Source organism: Triticum urartu, chromosome 3A, assembly GCF_056163025.1.
Source record: "Triticum urartu cultivar PI428250 chromosome 3A, HENAU_Tu73, whole genome shotgun sequence".
Lineage (NCBI taxonomy): Eukaryota > Viridiplantae > Streptophyta > Magnoliopsida > Poales > Poaceae > Triticum > Triticum urartu.
In genome coordinates this window covers 98,786,433-98,811,231 of record NC_141875.1, presented here as the reverse complement: position 1 = coordinate 98,811,231, position 24,799 = coordinate 98,786,433, and the positions used below count along the sequence as shown (strand labels likewise).

The 24,799-nt window shown below is 46.4% G+C and overlaps 1 protein-coding gene, 1 long non-coding RNA gene and 1 pseudogene across 3 annotated transcripts; 2 read left to right on the top strand and 1 right to left on the bottom strand.

The window, feature by feature from the left end:
- Positions 1–1,388: 1,388 nt before the first annotated feature.
- Positions 1,389–8,881, bottom strand: LOC147978749 (uncharacterized). Of its 2 annotated transcripts, XR_015618278.1 has the most exons (4): positions 8,259–8,881; positions 4,863–5,992; positions 1,763–2,995; positions 1,389–1,575 (listed from the first exon to the last, which is right to left on the bottom strand). It is a non-coding gene; the product is annotated as an uncharacterized LOC147978749 (long non-coding RNA). The 2 variants fall into 2 exon arrangements; XR_015618277.1 differs by lacking the exon at positions 8,259–8,881 and having other exon boundaries at positions 4,863–6,011.
- On the top strand, positions 2,510–4,324 carry LOC125543075 (UDP-glycosyltransferase 73C10). The gene is made up of 2 exons (XM_048706326.2): positions 2,510–3,003; positions 3,328–4,324. Exons 1-2 carry the CDS (start codon positions 2,510–2,512, stop codon positions 4,322–4,324), a joined length of 1,491 nt encoding a protein of 496 aa, XP_048562283.2.
- LOC125543074 (UDP-glycosyltransferase 1-like) lies at positions 5,517–7,543 on the top strand (annotated as a pseudogene).
- Positions 8,882–24,799: the final 15,918 nt, after the last annotated feature.

Genomic DNA, 24,799 nt, shown 5'->3' with positions numbered 1-24,799 from the left:
AAAAAAAAAACTCCAGCCCCTTCGCCTTCATGTAAGCCAGGTGTAGGAACATAAACACTCAGCTTAATTTTGGGTCCGCTTGGCCCTCCGTCTCCCTACACTTGAACATGGTTACATACTTACATGGATCCCGCCGTGGCTCAGACCTATTCCGCCTCCGGCCGGCAAGCCCCTCCCCCGAACTGCACCGCCAGCAGCCACCGCGCTCGGTGCGCTGCAGCCGCCGTCGCTGGGGGGTTGCACCGTGAACCACCACCTCGACGCCGTCGCCGGTCTCCACTCGGGGGGGAAATACGGATGTCTCCTACGTTACCCATAATAAAGCTTTGCTACACTTACGTCAGTTACCTACGGAAAGTTACATATTGGATGACATGGTCTTATTTGATTGGATAATACTGGAGGACGACCCCACCCCCTGAAATTCCGGGGGGGGGGGGGGGGGGGGGTGTTAATTAGTTTAGGAAGGTTACGTTAGAATTTTCGTGGATGTAGCGTTCGATCTGAATGCTACATGAACTAACCCCCTAACAATGTGGTTATTATTTCTCATAGTTACTTCTTTTGTGATAGCAAAACTTTTTCTGTGACAATACATGATGAACTAGGGATTTTGTAGCCTACCTTGCAAGGGGATAAAACGTTCAACGCTCATCGGTTCTCACCTATTGGGATGGATGACTTAAGCGGCTCTTCAAAAACCCAATTTTAGTCACGTTTTTGTATGTTTGGTGTGCTGACAAATTTTTCTACTAAAGTTTTGAGAAATGTCAAGCTGCAAATTGTGGAGGTAGAGTTGAGGATTCAAAAGTCTTCAATGTACTAAACCCTCCGTCACATAATGTAATACGTTTTTTGACACGAGACGGAGGGAGTAACTTTTAGTTGTATCAAGGAAATCTTTTTCGTGTCTTTTGTGTCTATTATATTGTGCGTGTGATCATCGTTGTTGACAGAACTCCGGTCAATTTGCTAAACAATTTGTCGTTCCCACAGCCCTAATTTTTGAACAAAGTCGTTGCATCAGACATGTGTCCACTAAATCTTTTTTCTTTTCTTTTTGAACAGGAGGCATTGCCATTGTACCTCTTTGCGACATGAAGTCTATATGCTCTGTTGGTTAGCTTTGCGGGAGCGCAAGCTGCTCACCTCGGTTTGAGGCTTGGCTCTACCACGGGTCATTAGAGATTTTCTTCTATAAACATATGCCGCCAAGGGCTAGTTCTGACTGGTCTCGTTTTTTGTATATCAGTGTTGAATATGATGCATTGCCTCCACTGGCGTCGCTCCAAAAATGGACTCATATTTTCCAAATCGATGAAGTTATTTTTTCTGCAGAAGCTTCTCACTGGCAAACAGCCAAATTCAATGCATCGAATGGCGTCCTCTTAAAAAGATGCATGTCATTTTTCTTTTGTCCACGGTTTCACGTTTTTTCTTGTGTGACGTAAAAAAAAGCCGGTGAGGTCATCAACCAAATTACAGGAGTTCTAGAATCAAAACAAAACCTGGCAATAGGATGGGCCACGCTTCACTTCAGTCACCGGTGCGGCAGAGAGTTTGAGTGGACCTGCACTGTATGCCATCCAATAAAATCAGACAATAACAAACCTTGGTTCATTGCTAATCGCCGCAGGTTATCTGTTACAGTACTAAAACTAGGGAGTCCCTTTCAGATAGTGTTTCTTTGGTTTTGTGTGCGCTGAGTAGCGAGGACAGACAGTGAAACAAAACGGAGAAGGAGGAGGCGTTGCCGTCGTACCTCTTTGCGGAAGTTAAGTTTATATCAATGTTGAATAGGATGCACTGCCTCCAGTCCACCGGCGTCGCTCCAAAAATGGACTCGTATTTTCCAAATCGATGGAGTACTTTTCTCTGCAGAAGCTTCTCACTTCCAAAGGCCTGAGAGGATACAGACCATACCGAGTAATCTTTGACTAGACCAATATGGCTAAAAAACAGACAAGAAAATTCCACCCGCTGTCGCAGTACACTGAATCTCCACATGGAAAATAATGCACTCCTGCATATTATTGGCAGAACCAGCTGGCTCTGCCTTCCACAGGCCACAGGCTTGAGAGTTGAGCAGCACCATGCATATACGGCAAGTCAGCATCAGAGTTGAACATCATCCGGGCAGCCAAATTCAATGCAGTATCGAATGGCGTCCTCTTCTTTGACCATGAGCGGTGCCCGGGGTTAACCTGCGCCATCCGATGTCCCATCGGACCGCCTGGATGCCGCCTTTCCGGAGGTTCAGAACTTGAGAAGATTCATTCATCCACATGGCCGACTCCATGAGTCCATGGCTGACGTTAGAGCATGCGTCACTAGCAAGAGGTGCCCAAGTTGATACGCTGCACCCGTTCCAACGTCAGCTCGTCAACTCAACTTAGGAAGATATATAGCAGCAGGTGCATATAGACAGTACGGATGCCATTGCACAGAGTCCAAGTCTTCCCAGCTTGACAAACTCCACTAGCATTTTTGCTGCCACAGCCGATTAGCCATGACCCTCTCCGGCAGCGGCGATGGCCAGAGCGGCTCCGCGAGGGCGCACTTCGTGCTGGTGCCGATGATGGCTCAGGGCCATACCATCCCCATGACCGACATGGCACGCCTGCTGGCAGAGCATGGCGTGCAGGTCAGCTTCATCACCATGCCGGTAAACGCTGCTAGGTTGGAGGGCTTCGCCGCTGACGTGAAGGCGGCGGGCCTGGCGGTTCAGCTTGTGGAGCTCCACTTCCCGAGTGTAGAGTTCGGCCTACCAGATGGCTGTGAGAACCTCGACATGATCCAATCAAAGAATTTGTTCTTGAACTTCATGAAGGCCTGTGCCGTGCTGCAGGAGCCGCTCATGGCGTACCTCCGTCAGCAGCAGCGCTCGCCTCCTAGCTGCATCATATCTGACATGATGCACTGGTGGACCGGCGACATCGCAAGGGAGCTCGACATCCCGAGGCTCACCTTCAGTGGCTTTTGTGGCTTCTCGTCCCTTGTCAGGTACGTACAAACATAAGAGGCAAACCTTGTGAGTACTGGACATATTTTTGCTGCTATGATTAAGTATTTTACTTCAGTAGTAGAGGACATATTACAGTAAATTCCTTCCAGAAAAGAAGAAAGCATACATATATAATAGAGTACACAAGATAATAAAATCAACGTGTGTACTACCTTATGTAATGAAACATGTAATTCAAACTGCATAAGAAAGTATAGAAAATAAGCATTTTCATCAGATATTGTTACGCCAGTTGCAGCTGGTTGATGTGTCAACAATGTCTGCACTTCAACGTATTCTAAACAACTAATATCATATTGCAGGTACATCATTTTTCACAATAATTTATTGGAGCATGTCACAGATGACAATGAGCTCATCACGATCCCGGGGTTCCCTACACCGCTAGAGTTGACGAAGGCTAAGTTGCCTGGAACCCTTTGTGTTCCGGGTATGGAGCAAATCCGTGAGAAGATGTATGAGGAGGAGCTGAGATGCGATGGTGAGATCACTAATAGCTTCAAAGAGCTCGAGACATTGTACATTGAATCTTATGAGCAGATAGCAAGGAAGAAGGTCTGGACGATCGGGCCAATGTGCCTCTGCCACCGAAACAGCAACACAACGGCCGCAAGAGGAAACAAGGCACCAATGGATGAGGCACAGTGCTTGCAATGGCTTGATTCAAGGAAGCCAGGCTCAGTGATCTTTGTGAGTTTTGGAAGCCTTGCTTGCACTACACCACAACAACTTGTTGAGCTGGGACTGGGACTCGAAGCCTCCAAGAAACCGTTTATTTGGGTGATCAAAGCAGGACCTAAGTTTCCAGAAGTCGAGGAATGGCTCGCAGATGGGTTCGAGGAGCGTGTCAAAGACAGAGGCATGATCATAAGGGGCTGGGCGCCACAGGTGTTGATCCTGTGGCACCAAGCCATTGGAGGATTTGTGACACACTGTGGGTGGAACTCAACAATAGAGGGCATCTGTGCAGGTGTGCCCATGATCACATGGCCACACTTTGCAGAGCAGTTTCTGAATGAGAAGCTGGTCGTGGATGTGCTGAAACTTGGGGTAGAGGTTGGAGTGCAAGGAGTTACACAGTGGGGAAGTGAACAACAAGAGGTTATGGTTACCAGAGATGCTGTGGAGACAGCAGTGAACACCCTGATGGGTGAAGGGGAGGCTACAGAGGAGTTGAGAATGAGAGCAGAAGACTGCGCCATTAAGGCAAGGAGGGCTTTCAACGAGGAAGGTTCTTCTTACAACAACGTAAGGCTGTTAATTCAAGAAATGGGAAACAAGACGAATGCATGTGGTTGATAGAGATTACCTAAGCTCGCTTTTTCGGTGTAAACATGAAGTGAAAGATCCTAGAATACATATATCATCATATAGAATTCTGTACCAGGCCCACAGGTGATTATTTAGAGATTAGAGATGATCCAAATGAAGGCAATGTCAATTATCCTCTCTATTATGTATGCTCTTTCAAAAAAAAATACTCTTTCATGGCAGTCCACATAACAACTACACAGTCTGCTCTTTAGATGGTTATACGCTCTCCCTTGCATTTTGCTACCGGTTCGTGGAGGCGTAGGACAATGATTCCCATGACGGTGCCGCCGGCGCCAGGCACCGTTCCGTGGGAGCAATTAGGGAGGGGTGCTGCCGTGCACCGGACACTGCGCTGTTGCATTGCACCAGGCACTATACATGGCCTAATAACAGATCTTGTTTCATTGCTAATCGCTGCGGTCTTGTATTAATTTTTTTAGGGGTATTAAATTCTTGCGAGATATAGAGTTTATTTGATCTGTGTGCATGAAGCAAAATGAAAAACAAGGAGCCTCGGCCGTACCTCTTTGCGTCAGGAAGCCACTGCGTTGATTAGGATGCATTGCGTCGCTCCAGAAATGGACTCATATTTTCCATATCACTGGGAGATCCTTTTAGCTTCTCACTAACAAAACTCTGAAAGGATACAGACAAGAAAATTCCACCCACTGTCACAGTACACTGAATGACTGAATCTCCACATGGAAAATATCGGCTGGCTCGGCCTTCCACAGCCTTGAGAGTTAATTAAGTGTGCATATACGACAACTCAGCATCAGACATGGGGATCATCCAAATCCTGTAAAAATGTCTCCTCTTTGAGCGTGACAGGCGGTAGTGGTGGTTAATCTGAGCCCTCAATGTCTGATCAGATGGCCTGGATTCTGACGATTCAGAACCTGAAGATTCATCCACATGGCTGACTCCACGAGTCCATGATTGATGTGAGAGCATGCGTCACTGGCAAGAGGTGACCAATTTGACACGCTGTTGCATCGTCAGCTCGTCAACTTTCCTTGGGAAGGTATAGCACCAGGTGTTATATATATACACTATAGTTGCCATTGTGACCATCATCTGATTGTGCCCAGCAGATCGTGCTATCTTGCCAGTGTCACTGTTCTCCCAGTTTGACTGATTCCACCACCAGTACTTTTGCTCCAACAGCCGATCAGCCATGACCTTCACGGGCAGTGGCGATGGCCAGAGCGGCTCCATGAGGGCACACTTTGTGCTGGTACCGATGTTGGCTCAGGGGCACACCATCCCCATGACCGACATGGCGCGCCTGCTGGCAGAGCACGGGGCGCATGTCAGCTTCATCACCACGCCAGTGAACGCCACCAGGTTGGCAGGCTTTGCAGCCGATGTGGAGGCGGCGGGCCTGGCAGTTCGGCTCGTGGAGCTCCATTTCCCGAGCGCCGAGTTCGGCCTACCGGACGGGTGCGAGAACCTAGACATGATCCAATCCACAGATCTGCTCCCCGACTTCATGGATGCCAACGCTGCGCTTCAGGAGCCGGTCAAGGCATACCTCCATGAGCAGCAGCGCTCGCCTCCGAGCTGCATCATATCTGACCTGATTCACTGGTGGACTGGTGACATCGCGAGGGAGCTTGGTATCCCGAGGCTGACCTTTAGTGGCTTTTGTGGCTTCTCGTCCCTCATCAGGTACAACCAAAAGAGGCAAACCTTGTGAGTAATTAATTTTGTACTAGACATACTACAGTTAAGTGGTTTACTTCAACAGTGGATGGGAAACTAGTGTAAATTGCTTCCATAGAGAAGAAAGCAATGAACATACAAAATGCTACACCTGAAATGAAAAAAAAATGATCTGAGTACTGCTTTATGTAACGAAACATGTAATTTACACTGCATCACAGACACCAAAGGTTTTCATGAGCAAGTTTTTAGGCCAGCTATATCATCATATCTGGTTGACGTTTGTCGAAGAAGTCTGCACTCATATGTATTTGAAACAACTACGACCATCTTGCAGGTACATCACTTTTCACAATAATGTATTTGAAAATGTCAAAGACGAAAATGAGCTCATCACAATCACGGGTTTCCCTACACCACTAGAGCTGACGAAGGCTAAATGCCCGGGAAATCTTTCCATTCCTGGTATGGAGCAAATCCGTAAGAAGTTCCTTGAAGAGGAGCTGAGAAGTGATGGTGAGGTCATTAACAGCTTCCAAGAACTGGAGACATTGTACATTGAATCCTTTGAGCAGACCACAAAGAAGAAGGTCTGGGCAATTGGACCAATGTGCCTCTGCCACCGAGACAACAACACTATGGCCGCAAGAGGAAACAAGACGTCAATGGGTGAGGCCCAGTACTTGCAATGGCTTGATTCAATGAAGCCAGGCTCAGTGGTCTTTGTGAGCTTTGGCAGCCTCGCTTGCACTACACCTCAACAGCTTGTTGAGCTGGGACTGGGACTTGAAGCCTCCAGGAAACCGTTTATTTGGGTGATCAAAGCAGGAGCTAAGCTTCCAGAAGTTAAGGAATGGCTCGCAGACGAGTTCGAGGAGCGTGTCAAAAATAGAGGCATGGTCATAAGGGGTTGGGCACCACAGCTCATGATCCTGCGGCACCAAGCCGTCGGGGGATTCGTGACGCACTGCGGGTGGAACTCAACAATAGAGGGCATCTGTGCAGGTGTTCCCATGATCACATGGCCACACTTTGGGGAGCAGTTTTGGAATCAGAAGCTAATGGTGGATGTGCTGAAAATCGGGGTGGAGGTTGGAGTGAAAGGAGTTACACAGTGGGGAAGTGAAAAACAGGAGGTTATGGTTACAATTACAAGAGATGAGGTGGAGAAAGCTGTGAACACCCTAATGGATGAGGGGGGCGGCTGCAGAAGAGACGAGGGTGAGAGCAAAAGACTGAACCATTAAGGCAAGGAAGGCTTTTGATGAGGGAGGTCCTTCACATGACAACATAAGGCTATTAATTCAAGAAACGGGAAACAAGACAAATGCATGTGGTTGATACAGATGGTAGTAAGCTCTCTTTTTTGGTGTAAACATAAAATAAAAGAGCCTATAGTACAAATAACCTGTTGTCATTAGAAAGAGCCTTTATGTCATTGGAAATAATTTTATTTTACAAATAACCCGTTCCTTGTATTAGGCTCACTGGCGGGGGCGTGATTGTTTTGAGATTAAACGAGGGTCCAAATGACAGCAATATCAATTGTCTACGCTGCTGTGCGGTTTCATTGCTGTCAACATAATGATCACACAGTCTTCTTCTCCAGATGTTATGCTCTCCTTTTTATTATGCTACCACGTGCTCATCAGAGTTAAATAAGGGTTCGGAATGAGAAAAAAATGAAATAAACTGTATGCACATTATCAAACTGAAACTAAGAGTAAGAGATGCTTCGAGGTGAATAATCAACGGAAGAGAAGGAAATGGAACTCACATAACGCACATATGACATTAGAATCTTATATGTTTGACTTAGTAGTGTGGCAAACATGAAATTTCAAGGATCTCCCTAATCTTCATACTAAAAGAGGTTAGGATCACCTAAAACAAGGTTTTCTTGTACTGTTTATATGACAAGTAGCTAAAGGGTCAAGCTCAAGACCAGTGAGCAAACCTATTGTTTTGAACGTGCTGGTTGATACTCCTAGTTGCCAAAATCAATCTAAACCTGAACTTATTAAGTCTTCTAAACGGATAAAATCATGTATTTATCTGGCAACTGGGGGCACAAAGAGGCCTGGATAAGTTCAAAGAAACCATTACGTAATAAAAGCATATAAACAGATGACTTTCATAGGAAGTGCCAAGATTTACTGAGCAATTATGAACAGGCATGGTAACATATTCTATATTCAAATGGAGTACGAACTAGGCAAAGGGAAAGCTGTAGACTGGAGGAAACAGAACAAACCTGGTTTCGCTATGCACTGATGACTGCCCCTTCATCTGGAGCATTCTGTAAATCATATGGATAGCCTCCTCACCTTGAGGACCAGAGAGCTTTGGCAAGCGGGCGTTGAGCTCTAGCCCAAACTTAGCCAGGACTTCCGCGTGAACGGAGTCCGACAGCCAGCTCCACACCGCGCATTGAGCAATGGCATTATGGCAGGAGCGTGTACGCGTCGGGCCTGGCTCCGCGTGCCAGGATGCCCACGTACGCCCGCAAGAGCATCCTCAGCGCCGGAAGCCGAACCAGGCGCCCCGGCGGGGAATTCCGTCGAACAGGCCACGGGCGCACGAGGCTACGAGGGTCGAGGCGGCGGCTCGCGTCTGGTTCACGGCTGCAGCGGCAGCAGCCACCGGAGATTGGCCAAGGAAGGAGAGAGGGGAGATCTGTCGCGGAGTGCGGACGATGCCGGCGCGGTGGAGCGAGGGTGAAATCGGTCGCTGGAGGTGGACTCGTCGCAGGCTGCGCTGCGGCAGGTCGGCCGGCAACCGGCAGGCAGGGAGGCTTCGCTCGCATTCGTCCCGTGTTTTTCGTTTGGAAGGATCTCCCCTGTTTAGCTCGCCATATATTGAGCACGCCAATCGCATATCTATTGGACTTTTTTTTTCTTTAACGAACAATATCCATACATTGCAACGGGATATAAATGTTCTATAAAGGAAACGTTTGAGGCCGAGGCAGCATGAGATATAAATATCTATGGGACATATTTCCCTTAAAAAAATCTATTGGACATATTTTTTTCTTTAATACTGGTACAGACGGAGCCGCTTTATCAATCATAGTTCCTGTAAGAGCATCTCCTCCACACACCCCGTCCAAGAGCACCCCGGCACCTTTTTTAACTCGACTTCATGAGCCTAAAATTCATCGGTTTGGGTCGAAATTTGCGCCAAGACCCACACCGAAACTAGCGTGCTGGGGCCGGCCGGGGGCGCCAGCCGAAAGAAAAATGATGCCAAAACTGCCTGCCGGAGTCAGCGACTAGGCATCTCGTCCTCATCACCTCGCCTCGGCTCCCGCGTGAATCAATTCTAAGGCTGCCACCGCTTAGCCTTCCATTGATCACGGGCGGCGTAGTGATGCCCAGCCGCCACACGTCCCGCCCTTTCCCGCCACACGTCTACACTATTGACGCCCCCTCGCCGCTATAAAAGTCGGCATTTGTCGCCGCTCGCCGCACACTCATCACAGCCATCTCTCTCTTTCTCTCTCTCCTGCCTCCAGCGCCTACCACCTTCTCTCCTTCGCCGCCTTTTTTTCTCGAATACGCACGAGTGTGTGTATCATATATTAAAGAGGGAAGGGGAAAGATTCCCTCCACATTCGGAGAGTTACATGAGTATTTACAAGTGGATTTCATCCACTCCACTACATATTACACCTACTACTCGGCCCTAACCCACGCTTCGAGGCCGTCCAAAAACGCCTCGATTCCTCCCTTCAGTAGACCTGCTTGCTTCCATGCTCGGGCTTCTCTCTGTATGCTTCGTAGTACCTGGCTTGTAGCTGGCGCCGCTCCATCAAAAACTACGGTGTTGTGGTGCGTCCACAGCTCCTATAGGACCAGAATGCAAATTGGTCTTGCGAGTTTCTTGTGCTGCCCACATTCCTCTTGTCGAAGGCACCATTCAGGCAGCGTCTCGGTCGTCGTTGGTGTCCTGCCTGGCTGGCCCAAGGCAAGGCATACCTTTGCCCAAACATCCCGAGCAAAAACACATCCGATCATGATGTGAGTCACTGTTTCATCGTGCTGGCTGCAGAGAGGGCATGAGGTTTGGTGTGGGAGGCCTCGTCGTGCTAATCTGTCCGAGGTCCAGCACATGTCCTTGATGGCCAACCAAACGAAGAAGCGTTTACGCAGCGGCGCCTTGGACTTCCAGGTGAATTCAGCCGTAGGAGTAACTTGGAGGCCGGCGAACTTGGCCGCATACACCGATCGCGCCGAAAACTTGTCGTCTTTCTCCCATACCTAGTAGACGTTGTCACCTGTTGTCGGTTGGATGTTAAGCCTTTCCACTCGCTGCCATAGGTCAAGGAATTGTCGAAGCATGGTTGTAGATAGATTCGCCCCCACTTCCACTGCCCAAGTGTGATCCGCCAGAGCATCAGCCACCGTGCGAGTCGCCCTAGTTTGGCGTGGTACTTCTTTGTAAAGGAGTGGTGCCAGCTCCTCAACCCGATAGCCCTCAAGCCATCTATCTTCCCAGAAGAGCGTTGTCTCGCCATTGCCCACAGTTGTTGCAGTTGCCATGCGAAAGAGCGCCATAGATTCGGCCGGGACTGTAATCTTGAACTGAGCCCAAGGCCGGGACTGGTCAGTGCGTTGCAACCACGGCCATCTCGCCAATAGTGGAGTGTTCAACCTGAAGGAAATATGCCCTAGAGGCAATAATAAAGTTATTATTTATTTCCTTGTATCATGATAAATGTTTATTATTCATGCTAGAATTGTATTAACCGGAAACATAATACATGTGTGAATACATAGACAAACAGAGTGTCACTAGTATGCCTCTACTTGACTAGCTCGTTAATCAAAGATGGTTATGTTTCCTAACCATGAACAATGAGTTGTTATTTGATTAACGGGATCACATCATTAAGTGAATGATCTAATTGACATGACCCATTCCATTAGCTTAGCACCTGATCGTTTAGTATGTTGCTATTGCTTTCTTCATGACTTATACATGTTCCTATGACTATGAAATTATGCAACTCCCGTTTGCCGGAGAACACTTTGTGTGCTACCAAATGTCACAACGTAACTGGGTGATTATAAAGGAGCTCTACAGGTGTCTCCAAAGGTACATGTTGGGTTGGCGTATTTCGAGATTAGGATTTGTCACTCCAATTGTCGGAGAGGTATCTCTGGGCCCTCTCGGTAATGCACATCACTTAAGCCTTGCAAGCATTGCAACTAAATGAGTTAGTTGCGGAATGATGTATTACAGAACGAGTAAAGAGACTTGCCGGCAACGAGATTGAACTAGGTATTGGAATACCGACGATCGAATCTCGAGCAAGTAACATACCGATGACAAAGGGAACGACGTATGTTGTTATGCGGTCTGACCGATAAAGATCTTCGTAGAATATGTAGGAGCCAATATGGGCATCCAGGTCCCGCTATTGGTTATTGACGGGAGACATGTCTCGGTCATGTCTACATTGTTCTCGAACCCGTAGGGTCCGCACGCTTAAGGTTTCGATGACAGTTATATTATGAGTTTATGAGTTTTGATGTACCGAAGGAGTTCGGAGTCCCGGATGAGATCGGGGACATGACGAGGAGTCTCGAAATGGTCGAGATGTAAAGATTGATATATTGGACGACTATATTCGGACATCGGAAAGGTTCCGAGTGATTCGGGTATTTTTCGGAGTACCAGGTAGTTACGGGAGAAGCAATGGGCCTTGATGGGCTTTAGTGGGAAGAGGAGAAAGGGCCAAGGGGCTGCTGCGCCCCCCCTCCCCTCTAGTCCGAATTGGGCTAGGGAAAAGGGGGCCGGCCACCTCTCCTTCTCCTCCACTTCCTTCTCCCTTCCTCCCCTCTTGGTGGACTCCTACTAGGACTTGGAGTCCTAGTAGGACTCCACATCCTGGCCGCACCAACCTTGGTCGGCCTCCTCCTCCTCCATCCTTTATATACTGAGGCAAGGGGCACCCCAAAGACACAAGTTGATCCACGTGATCTATTCCTTAGCCGTGTGCGGCGCCCCAGCCACCATAGTCCTCGATAATACTGTAGCGGAGTTTAGGCGAAGCCCTGCTGCTGTAGTGCATCAAGATCGTCACCACGCCGTCGTGCTGACGGAACTCTTCCCCGACACTTTGCTGGATCGGAGTCCGGGGATCGTCATCGAGCTGAACGTGTGCTAGAACTCGGAGGTGCCGTAGTTTCGGTGCTTGATCGGTCGGATCGTGAAGACGTACGACTACATCAACCAAACGCTTCCGTTGTCGATCTACTAGGTATGTAGATCACACTCCCCCCCTCGTTGCTATGCATCACATGATCTTGCGTGTGCGTAGGAAAATTTTTGAAATTACTACGAAACCCAACAGTGGTATCCGAGCCTAGGTTTTATATGTTGATGTTATATGCACGAGTAGAACACAAGTGAGTTGTGGGCGATATAAGTCATACTGCCTACCAGCATGTCATACTTTGGTTCGGCGGTATTGTTGGATGAAGTGGCCCAGACCGACATTACGCGTACGCTTACGCGAGACCGGTTCTCCCGACGTGCTTTGCACAGAGGTGGCTTGTGGGTGACAGTTTCTCCAACTTTAGTTGAACCAAGTGTGGCTACGCCCGGTCCTTGCGAAGGTTAAAATGGAGTCAAATTGACAAATTATTGTTGTGGTTTTGATGCGTAGATGAGATTGGTTCTTGCTTAAGCCCGTAGCAGCCACGTAAAACTTGCAACAACAAAGTAGAGGACGTCTAACTTGTTTTTGCAGGGCATGTTGTGATGTGATATGGTCAAGACATGATGCTGAATTTTATTGTATGAGATGATCATGTTTTGTAACCGAGTTATCGGCAACTGGCAGGAGCCATATGGTTGTCACTTTATTGTATGCAATGCAATCGCGATGTAATGCTTTACTTTATCACTAAGCGGTAGCGATAGTCGTAGAAGCACAAGCTTGGCGAGACGACAACGATGCTACGATGGAGATCAAGGTGTCGCACCGGTGACGACGGTGATCACGACGGTGCTTCGGAGATGGAGATCACAAGCACAAGATGATGATGGCCATATCATATCACTTATATTGATTGCATGTGATGTTTATCTTTTATGCATCTTATCTTGCTTTGATTGACGGTAGCATTATAAGATGATCTCTCACTAAATTATCAAGAAGTGTTCTCCCTGAGTATGCACCGTTGCCAAAGTTCGTCGTGCCCAAACACCACGTGATGATCGGGTGTGATAAGCTCTACGTCCATCTACAACGGGTGCAAGCCAGTTTTGCACACGCAGAATACTCGGGTTAAACTTGACGAGCCTAGCATATGCAGATATGGCCTCGGAACACGGAGACCGAAAGGTCGAGCGTGAATCATATAGTAGATATGATCAACATAACGATGTTCACCATTGAAAACTACTCCATTTCACGTGATGATCGGTTATGGTTTAGTTGATTTGGATCACGTGATCACTTAGAGGATTAGAGGGATGTCTATCTAAGTGGGAGTTCTTTAGTAATATGATTAATTGAACTTAAATTTATCATGAACTTAGTCCTGATAGTATTTTGCAAATTATGTTGTAGATCAATAGCTCGCGTTATTGCTTTCATATGTTTATTTTGATATGTTCCTAGAGAAAAATTGTGTTGAAAGATGTTAGTAGCAATGATGCGGATTGGATCCGTGATCTGAGGTTTATCCTCATTGCTGCACAGAAGAATTATGTCCTTGATGCACCGCTAGGTGACGGGCCTATTGCAGGAGCAGATGCAGACGTTATGAACGTTTGGCTAGCTCAATATGATGACTACTTAATAGTTTAGTGCACCATGCTTAACAGCTTAGAATCGGGACTTCAAAGACGTTTTGAACGTCATGGACCATATGAGATGTTCCAGGAGTTGAAGTTTCAAGAAAATACCCGAGTTGAGAGATATGAAGTCTCCAACAAGTTCTATAGCTAAAAGATGGAGGAGAATCGCTCAACTAGTGAGCATGTGCTCAGATTGTCTGGGTACTACAATCACTTGAATCAAGTCGGAGTTAATCTTCTAGATAAGATAGTGATTGACAGAATTCTCTAGTCACCATCACCAAGTTAGTAGAACTTCATGATGAACTATGATATGCAAGGGATAACGGAAACGAATCCCGAGCTTTTCATGATGATGAAATCGATGAAGGTAGAAATCAAGAAAGAGCATCAAGTGTTGATGGTTGACAAGATCACTAGTTTCAAGAAAAGGGCAAAGGGAAGAAGGGGAACTTCAAGAAGAACGGCAAGCAAGTTGTTGCTCAAGTGAAGAAGCCCAAGTCTGGTCCTAAGCCTGAGACTAAGTGCTTCTACTGCAAAGGAACTGGTCACTGGAAGCGGAACTGCCCCAAGTATTTGGCGGATAAGAAGGATGGCAAAGTGAACATAAGTATATTTGATATACATGTTATTGATGTGTACTTTACTAGTGTTTATAGCAACCCCTCAGTATTTGATACTAGTTCAGTTGCTAAGATTAGTAACTCGAAACGGGAGTTGCAGAATAAACAGAGACTAGTTAAAGGTGAAGTGACGATGTGTGTTGGAAGTGGTTCCAAGATTGATATGATCATCATCGCATATTCCCTATACTTTCGGGATTAGTGTTGAACCTGAATAAGTGTTATTTGGTGTTTGCCTTGAGCATGAATATGATTTGATCATGTTTATTGTAATACGGTTATTCATTTAAGTAAGAGAATAAGTTGTTGTTCTGTTTACATGAATAAAACCTTATATGGTTACACACCCAATGAAAATAGTTCGTTGGATCTCGATCGTAGTGATACACATAATCATAATATTGAAACCAAAAGATGCAAAGTTAATAATGATAGTGCAACTTATTTGTGGCACTGCCGTTTAGGTCATATTGGTGTAAAGCACATGAAGAAACTCCATGCTGATGGGATTTTGAAATCACTTGATTATGAATCACTTGGTGCTTGCGAACCATGCCTTATGGGCAAGATGACTAAAGACTCCCTTCTCCGGAATAATGGAGCGAGCAACTGACTTATTGGAAATAATACATACTGATGTATGCGATCCGATGAGTGTTCAGGCTCGCGGCGGGTATCGTTATTTTCTGACCTTCACATATGATTTGAGCAGATATGGGTATATCTGCTTGATGAAACATAAGTCTGAAACATTTGAAAAGTTCAAAGAATTTCAGAGTGAAGTGGAAAATCATCGTGACAAGAAAATAAAAGTTTCTACGATATGATCGCAGAGGTAAAACATTTGATTTACGAGTTTGGTCTTCAATTAAAACAATGTGAAATAGTTTCACTACTCACGCCACCTGGAACACCATAGTGTAATGGTGTGTCCGAACGTCATAACCGTACTTTATTAGATATAGTGCGATCTATGATGTCTCTTACCGATCTACCACTATCGTTTTGGGGTTATGCATTAGAGACAGCTGCATTCACGTTAAATAGGGCACCATCTAAGTCCGTTGAGATGACAACAATCTGAACTGTGGTTTGGCAAGAAACCAAAGTTGTCGTTTCTTAAAGTTTAGGGTTGTGATGCTTATATGAAAAAGTTTCATCCTAATAAGCTCAAACCCAAATCGGAGAAATATGTCTTCATAGGATACCCAAAGGAGACTGTTGGGTACACCTTCTATCACAAATCCGAAGGCAAGACTTTTGTTGCTAAATTCGGAGTTTTTCTAGAGAAGGAGTTTCTCTCGAAAGAAGTGAGTGGGAGGAAAGTAGAACTTGATGAGGTAACTGTACCTGCTCCCTTATTGGAAAGTAGTTCATCACAGAAATCTGTTCCTGTGACTACTACACCAATTAGTGAGGAAGCTAATGATGATGATCATGTAACTTCAGATCAAGTTACTACCAAATCTCGTAGGTAAACCAGAGTGAGATCCGCACCAGAGTGGTACGGTAATCCTGTTCTGGAAGTCATGTTACTAGACCATGACGAACTTGCGAACTATGAGGAAGCGATGATGAGCCCAGATTCCGCGAAATGGTTTGATGCCATGAAATCTGAGATATGATCCATGTATGAGAACAAAGTATGGATTTTGGTTGACTTTCCCGATGATCGGCAAGCCATAGAAAATAAATGGATCTTCAAGAGGAAGACGGACGCTGATAGTAGTGTTACTATCTACAAAGCTAGAATTGTCGCAAAAGGTTTTCGACAAAGTTCAATGTGTTGACTACGATGAGATTTTCTCACTCGTATCTATGCTTAAGTCTGTCTGAATCATGTTAGCAATTGCCACATTTTATGAAATCTGGCAAATGGATAAACAAAACTTCATTCCTTAATAGATTTATTAAAGAAGAGTTGTATATGATACAACCAGAAGGTTTTGTCAATCCTAAAGGTGCTAACAAAATATGCAAGCTCCAGCGATCCATCTATGGACTGGTGCAAGCATCTCGGAGTTGGAATATACGCTTTGATAAGTTGATCAAAGCATATAAGTTTTATACAGACTTGCGGTGAAGCCTGTATTTACAACAAAGTGAGTGGGAGCACTACAACATTTCTGATAAGTATATGTGAATGACATATTGTTGATCGGAAATAATGTAGAATTATTCTACAAAGCATAAAGGAGTGTTTGAAAGGAGTTTTTCAAAGAAAGACCTCGGTAAAGCTGCTTACATATTGAGTATCAAGATCTATAGAGATAGATCAAGACGCTTGATAAGATTTTCAATGAGTACATACCTTGACAAGATTTTGAAGTAGTTCAAAATGGAACAGTCAAAGAAAAAGTTTCTTGCCTGTGTTACAAGGTGTGAAGTTGAGTAAGACTCAAAGCCCGACCACGGCAGAAGATAGAAAGAGAATGAAAGTCATTCCCTATGCCTCAGCCATAGGTTCTATAAAGTATGCCATGCTGTGTACCAGATCTATTGTATACCCTACACTATGTTAAGCAAGGGAGTACAATAGTGATCTAAGAGTAGATCACTGGACAACGGTCAAAATTATCCTTAGTGGAATAAAGAAATATTTCTCAATTATGGAGGTGACAAAAAGGTTCGTCGTAAAAGCTTACGTCGATGCAAGTTTTGACACAGATCTGGATGACTCTAAGTCTCGATCTAGATACATATTGAAAGTGGGAGCAATAAGCTAGAGTAGCTCCGTGCAGAGCATTGTTGACATAGAAATTCGCAAAATACTTACGGATCTGAATGTGACAGACCCGTTGACTAAAATTATCTCACAAGCAAAACATGATCACACCTTAGTACTCTTTGGATGTTAATCACATAGCGATGTGAACTAGATTATTGACTCTAGTAAACCCTTTGGGTGTTTATCACATATCGATGTGAATTATGGGTGTTAATCACACGGTGATGTGAACTATTGCTGTTAAATCACATGGCGATGTGAACTAGATTATTGACTCTAGTGCAAGTGGGAGACTGAAGGAAATATGCCCTAGAGGCAATAATAAAGTTATTATTTATTTCCTTGTATCATGATAAATGTTTATTATTCATGCTAGAATTGTATTAACCGGAAACATAATACATGTGTGAATACATAGACAAACAGAGTGTCACTAGTATGCCTCTACTTGACTAGCTCGTTAATCAAAGATGGTTATGTTTCCTAACCATGAACAACGAGTTGTTATTTGATTAACGGGATCACATCATTAAGTGAATGATCTGATTGACATGACCCATTCCATTAGCTTAGCACCTGATCGTTTAGTATGTTGCTATTGCTTTCTTCATGACTTATACATGTTCCTATGACTGTGAGATTTTGCAACTCCCGTTTGCCGGAGGAACACTTTGTGTGCTACCAAACGTCACAACGTAACTGGGTGATTATAAAGGAGCTCTACAGGTGTCTCCAAAGGTACATGTTGGGTCGGCATATTTCGAGATTAGGATTTGTCACTCCGATTGTCGGAGAGGTATCTCTAGGCCCTCTCGGTAATGCACATCACTTAAGCCTTGCAAGCATTGCAACTAAATGAGTTAGTTGCAGAATGATGTATTATAGAACGAGTAAAGAGACTTGCCGGCAACGAGATTGAACTAGGTATTGGAATACCGACGATCGAATCTCGAGCAAGTAACATACCGATGACAAAGGGAACGACGTATGTTGTTATGCGGTCTGACCGATAAAGATCTTCGTAGAATATGTAGGAGCCAATATGGTCATCCAGGTCCCGCTATTGGTTATTGACTGGAGACATGTCTCGGTCATGTCTACATTGTTCTCGAACCCGTAGGGTCCGCACGCTTAAGGTTTCGATGATAGTTATATTATGAGTTTATGAGTTTTGATGTACCGAAGGAGTTCGGAGTCCCGGATGAGATCGGGGACATGACGAGGAGTCTCGAAATGGTCGAGATGTAAAGATTGATATATTGGACGACTATATTCGGACATCGGAAAGGTTCCGAGTGATTCGGGTATTTTTCGGAGTACCAGGTAGTTACGGGAGAAGCAATGGGCCTTGATGGGCTTTAGTGGGAAGAGAAGAAAGGGCCAAGGGGCTGCTGCGCCCCCCCTCCCCTCTAGTCCGAATTGGACTAGGGAAAAGGGGGCCGGCCACCTCTCCTTCTCCTCCACTTCCTTCTCCCTTCCTCCCCTCTTGGTGGACTCCTACTAGGACTTGGAGTCCTAGTAGGACTCCACATCCTGGCCGCACCAACCTTGGCCGGCCTCCTCCTCCTCCATCCTTTATATACTGAGGCAAGGGGCACCCCAAAGACACAAGTTGATCCACGTGATCTATTCCTTAGCCGTGTGCGGCGCCCCAGCCACCATAGTCCTCGATAATACTGTAGCGGAGTTTAGGCGAAGCCCTGCTGCTGTAGTGCATCAAGATCATCACCACGTCGTCGTGCTGACGGAACTCTTCCCCGACACTTTGCTGGATCGGAGTCCGGGGATCGTCATCGAGCTGAACGTGTGCTAGAACTCGGAGGTGCCGTAGTTTCGGTGCTTGATCGGTCAGATCGTGAAGACGTACGACTACATCAACCAAACGCTTCCGTTGTCGATCTACTAGGTATGTAGATCACACTCCCCCCCTCGTTGCTATGCATCACATGATCTTGCGTGTGCGTAGGAATTTTTTTGAAATTACTACGAAACCCAACACAACCATCTCAGGTTCGGTATGCCAAGCCCACCCGCCCATCTGGGGCGGCAAACTGAGTCCCATGCCACTGCACAGTTCCCTTCCCGAGCCTCCATCTTGCCACACCACAGGAAACCGCGACATATCTTCGTCAAAGCCGTGAGAGTTTTGGGAGGTATCTAAAGTGCCATCATCGCATGTATCGGAATCGCGCACAACACTGAGAGTATGAGAATGAGCCGGCCACTTTTGGGTAGGGCAGCCGCTTTCCAGTTGGGTAGACGACCAGCAAATTGCTCCACCAAGTACTGAAATTGTGCAGCAGTGGCCTTCCTGATTGTAAGTGGTAGGCCGAGGTATTTGCATGGAAAGGCCGCACTTGTGCATTCTAGTGCTTGGCAAACCAAATCCAACTCCACGGGAGAGCACCGAATGGGAAGTGTCGCGCTCTTGACAAGGTTGATTCTGAGGCCCAAGGCTGCTCCGAATAGTGCAAGGATCTCCTTCGCCGCCCTTGCTCTCGCCCTCTATCCTTCACTCATTCACCCATGATGGAGAGGTTCACCAACGGCGGAGCGGCGGCCAACAGCTTCGGCCGCCGCTGGCTACACGTCTGGGAGGCGCGCCTTCTGCAGCAGGTCAACTACCCAACGGTGCCCGACATGCGCGTGGCCGGTGCATGGCAGCTGAGCACGGGCGGTGTCCCATGCCTCCACTGCCCTCCGGCGCGGAGCGCGCCGCCGAGATCGCGGTGATCCGGGCGGACATGCCGGAGCAGGCGCGCCAGCAGCCGCGGTACGCGGCGGACAACCAGCCGCTCTAGACCGCGTACTTCGAGTGGCGCTGCGTCGAGCAGCTGGCGTCCACCAACGGTGCCCCAGCGCCGGGGGGCGCCACAACGCGGAGGGCCGCCATCTATGGCGGGGCGCACTGGGGAGGGCCCTCTCCGCCGTGCTCGCGCACATCGAGAGTGGCAATGAGCCGTCGCTCGAGTACCCGGCGCCCTCCTTCTCTCGCCGCCGGGGAAGCTCCTGGACGCCGAGGCGCATAGACATGACATCCTCGTCGCCCTCGGGCTACCGCTCCTCCGGGTAGACGGCACTCCTCCCCGTCAAGCTCGAGCCGCAGGAGACGCCGCTCCGTCGGCGCACCCACGGCGGCGCCCTCGTCATCAATGATGGCAGCCGCGCCCCTTCCCCTCTCCCCTCCCACCTGGTCAAGCCGAAGAAGGAGCTAGCGAAGCTCCTCCCCGTGAAGAAGGAGCACGAGGCCATGGTCCCAGACCTGGAGAGCGGCCTCCTATGGTCGCGTCAGGACTACGTGTAGGATGAGATGGAGCGCCAGCGCCGCGCTCTGGAGGAGATCGCCACGCAGCGCCGCGGCCGCGACAAGGCCAGCGTCGACGTGCTCTCTGACAACGACGACGAGGTTGTTGCGCCGAGCCAGCCGGTCCGCTGCGGCGACCCAGGGCAGGGCTGCAGCAAGGACGGCGCCCCTAAGGACGGGCCGCCGAGCGACCGTGACGATGACGACGGCGACGACTACACCGCCTTCTACAAACTCCTCGTCATGAACTTGGAGTAGTTTTTTATGTTTATTATCTATGTAAAAATTTGCCAAATATTAATGAAATCGCCTATATTTTGTCCAAATGTTACTGAACTTCGTTGAATTTGTGGTTTTAGAAAAAGATTTCGTCCATGCTGGTGCGGTCTCGGCTGGGAATCGATTCGCCCCCACACCCAAATTATCATCGGCAGGCCCCAAAGAGGCGCTATTTTTTCGCCTAAAAGCGTCCTTTGGGGGCCGAATGGCTGGAGATGCTCTAATTGAGTGTTTCTCAAACTTTGCTTGGTGTACGGTGGTGTCAGACAAGGGTCCTTCGTTTTCCTTGTGTTAGGGTTGCCCTCGACTTACGCTCTTGTAAGTCAAATGGCCAATAAATTACACTCAGATTACGACGAAACACAAGTCAATATTTTCTTTTTCTGAAATGCTTTGTGCCGAGCGCCCTAGGAAATACTAGTACACTCCTCGGCATACAAATTTTTTCATGTAGTGTTTCTTTTACAATCCTATTAATTCCAGAGCCACCTCTTTATTCATGGAAGTGTTTTGATTGGATATCATCTGATCTCATGCTGCCATGCATGAAAAAATAGTGCATCGTTTAATAAAGTATAGGTAGACCTCAGAGCTTACTACAATCGGTGGGGACAAATGACAATTGCCCTACGATGATGTCAAACAACATCTGTATGTTGTGTTGCTGGAAATTACCCAGCACCAAACTCGAAGCCGACATGGCCCCAACAATGTTTAAGCAGAATGAGGAGTCCTCTTCGTTAAAGGACATGTAGGGCCTGTTTGGTTTGCAGCCTAAGCTTGCCATGCCTAATCTTAGTCGTGCCATAATAGCTTAGGCATGTGTTTAGTTTATTGCCACATTTGTGGTTTGCCATACTTTTCTAGCCACTTGGTGTACATGTCATAGGCTCAACTTTTTGTCAAATCTTACCATACTTGTGGTGGCCATTTTGTGAGACACACTTTTTGTGGCAGCCACACTTTGCCTAAGCTTAGTTGTGGCAAAGTTAGCCATGAACCAAACAGGCCCGTAGTTGCCCCCATGCAGCCTCATATCCGCACCGCCGGCGAAGTGTAGCACCATGTCCGGCATGGCCGGGAGCTGCCGCTCATCGGCAGGAGCCGGGAAGCAAGGTCTCTCCAGGCTCGTTGTGTTGAGCGGCGGCTGGTCGAGCACCTGGGCCACGTGGTTGGCGACCACCCTGAAAGCACTCTCCACGAGGATCGTGAAGATGGCGCTGTAGTCCACAATCATCCCACCCATGTCGTCGGCGTGCAGCTCGAAGGTTTGGTTCGGGATCACTTGGTAGATTGGGACAATTAGCAGCACCTTATTCTCTTGCATCTTCACCATTGTGTTGTGTGGTTTTCTCATCAATGACACGAAGAATATGTCAACTTATCTTTACAATTATAATTCTTATTTGGACATTAGGCAAAGTAGAGTTGAGAGTGGCCAAAAGGGACAATCCTTAAAATGTTAGCTTAACAACTAATGATATTTCACGTAATTTCTCTACGGTAGGGGGGGCACGACCCCCCTTGGCCCTGGTGAATTAATTCTAACTAGGGATGAACATCACTTGATAGACCGGGAAAATCAGCACCTTATTCGCTTGCATCTCCACTGTCATGTTGTGCGGTTTTTTGGTGGATGAGATAAAGAAGATGATGAAGAAGTATAGCCGCGACGAGTACGTTTGTGTTGCGATACCAATGTACATGGATAGCTTCAACGTTATCGGCGTCTTGGCGAGGGTCTTCTAAAATAAGGCGATACGCGAGTCGATTGTGGAAAACTACCTCGTGGATGTTCATCTCCGAGGTTGACATGAACTACCTTGTGGATGTTCATCTCCGACTATGGAGAACTACCTCCGAGAAACATTGCCGCGAATGCTAGTGTTGCTGAAAAAAGACCTAGAGATAAGGCAAATGGAGATGATGCTGGATGCAGTAAATCTCCGAGGAATCAACTACATGTAGATACAAGTGCAGCTTATGATGAAGATACACACAGGGAAGAAGTTATTTCTAGCCAGTATGAAGTTGACATGAACTTGATTGCTGAGAGAGAGACTAGGAAAAAACTGCTTGAGAAAAAATGTCAAATGAGAAACTACTCTCCGGAGTGGAACAAGTTAATGCTAAATTCGCCAAAGACTCAGCTGTGCTGGAGGACTTTACTGATGATGTAGATTATCAGAAAGAAGATGAATGTGATTGTACACAGGACCCTGATGACTTTGCAAGGCGACTTGGCATTGGTACACAAAAAAATGGTGAGATCAATGAGGCAGTTGACAGAGAGATGCTTAGTGATGATCCTGATGAAGTACAAAATGACGTTGATAAAGAGAATGAAAAGCTTGTGTGTCTGAATTTGACTCAAACTGCTGCACCTACGGGGAAAGATGGTGGTCTGAGGAAAAACCCTTGTGTGGTTATGTGTGAAAGTGCGTTACAAAACCCGTTATCTGATATTGGCGGGGGAGTTGATGCTACCAAAATGAAACTCGTCGAGGCTGCTGCTAGAGTTCAAAAGGCCAAGGATAAAGCTGCTTCTGACGAGGCAGCAAGAAGAAGGAGCGACAGGAACAAGAAAAAAGATGAAGGACAAACTATGGATAAAGCTACGAAGATGGCTAGAAAGAAAAACCTCGAGATAACCCCAGGTGATACCACGGTACCTACTGTTTTAAATACTGTACCTAGCTTTATTTCCCATATTACTAGTTCTATTGGTGTTAGCTTAGGTACGAGTCCTGAGGAAATAGAGCGATCTATTTCTATGATTAAGGAATTAGAAAAGTCTAGAAGTGATCTATTTACTGCCAAATTAAGGAAAGAGGATAGAAAAGATAATGATACTGAGTCAAAACTGGATAGTTTTGACCCTGATGCTATTAAGAATTTAGCTTCTGATTCTGATTCTGGTTCTGATTCCGAAGAGGATGAGGATCTAAGAGAGGAAATATTGATGTTATCTTCTCTGTTTAAACCTAAAAGAAAGGTTTGCATTGGTGCGTTCAGTGTTAAACCAAAGGTTCGCTGTAGTGTTGGTAATGATACCTGATTATATATAAAGTTTTTTTATGGTTGGTATTTTTTGGAATGCTAGAGGATCAGGGGAACCTGAAAAGAGAAGATTTCTTGCAGAAACTATCTTGGAGCATAAGCTAGAATTTGTTTGTATTCAAGAAACAAAAAAGTGCGCGTTCGCTGACCCGTGGCTGGCTGGGGTTAGCGGCCGTTTCACCTTTATTTGGCTTTGGCAGCCATCTGTTAGTGCTTCGGGTGGCTTGCTTATGGGGGTTAGAGAAGATTTATTTGAAGTAGATACTTGTGTAGCTAGTAAATACTTGACTAGGATGACTCTTATGGATAAGAGGACGGGTTTCAAATGGAATCTGGTCAATGTCTATGGAGCTGCTCACTCCAGAGACAAAGAAGTTTTCTTGATTGATTTTGTGCATATGCTTGGGTGTAATGATCATCCTTTTGTTGTTGGTGGTGATTTTAATATCATTAGGAGGAGCAAGGATAGGAACAAGGCCAAGAAGCTTCCTAAATGGTCTTTTTTTTCAATTCTATTATTGAGCATTGGGGCCTGAAGGAGCTTGAGCTTTCTGGGTGAAATTTTACTTGGTCGAATAACCAGATTGATCCCCTTTTTGTTAAGTTGGATAGGATCTTAGTTAGCCCCGCTTGGGAGTTAAAATTTCCACTAGTTACTGTCAGGACACTGGTTAGAGGTGTCTCTGACCATGCAGCCTTGCTTATGCATAACGGGGTTAAAACCCTTGCAGCTAATAAACCTTTTCGTTTTGAATTATGTTGGTTTACCAGAGATGATCTTGCTGCTGTAGTTAATAAATTTTGGCATTCTAATGTGAATGGCAAGGATAATTTGGCCATTTGGATGCAGAAAATGAGGAATTTGAGAAGATGCCTGAAAGGCTGGAATCTCAATGTGGAGGGGGCTTATAGGAAAAAGAGGAACACTCTAAGTTCTCAACTAGATGATCTTGATAGGAGATGTGAGCTAACTGGGTTATCAGTAG

Bases quoted from the DNA above. Each gene is read 5' to 3' on its own strand.
- LOC125543075 (XM_048706326.2), top strand. From the start codon at position 2,510: ATGACCCTCTCCGGCAGCGGCGATGGCCAGAGCGGCTCCGCGAGGGCG. The intron at 3,004-3,327 runs GTACGTACAAAC...ATCATATTGCAG, and splicing joins GGCTTCTCGTCCCTTGTCAG to GTACATCATTTTTCACAATA.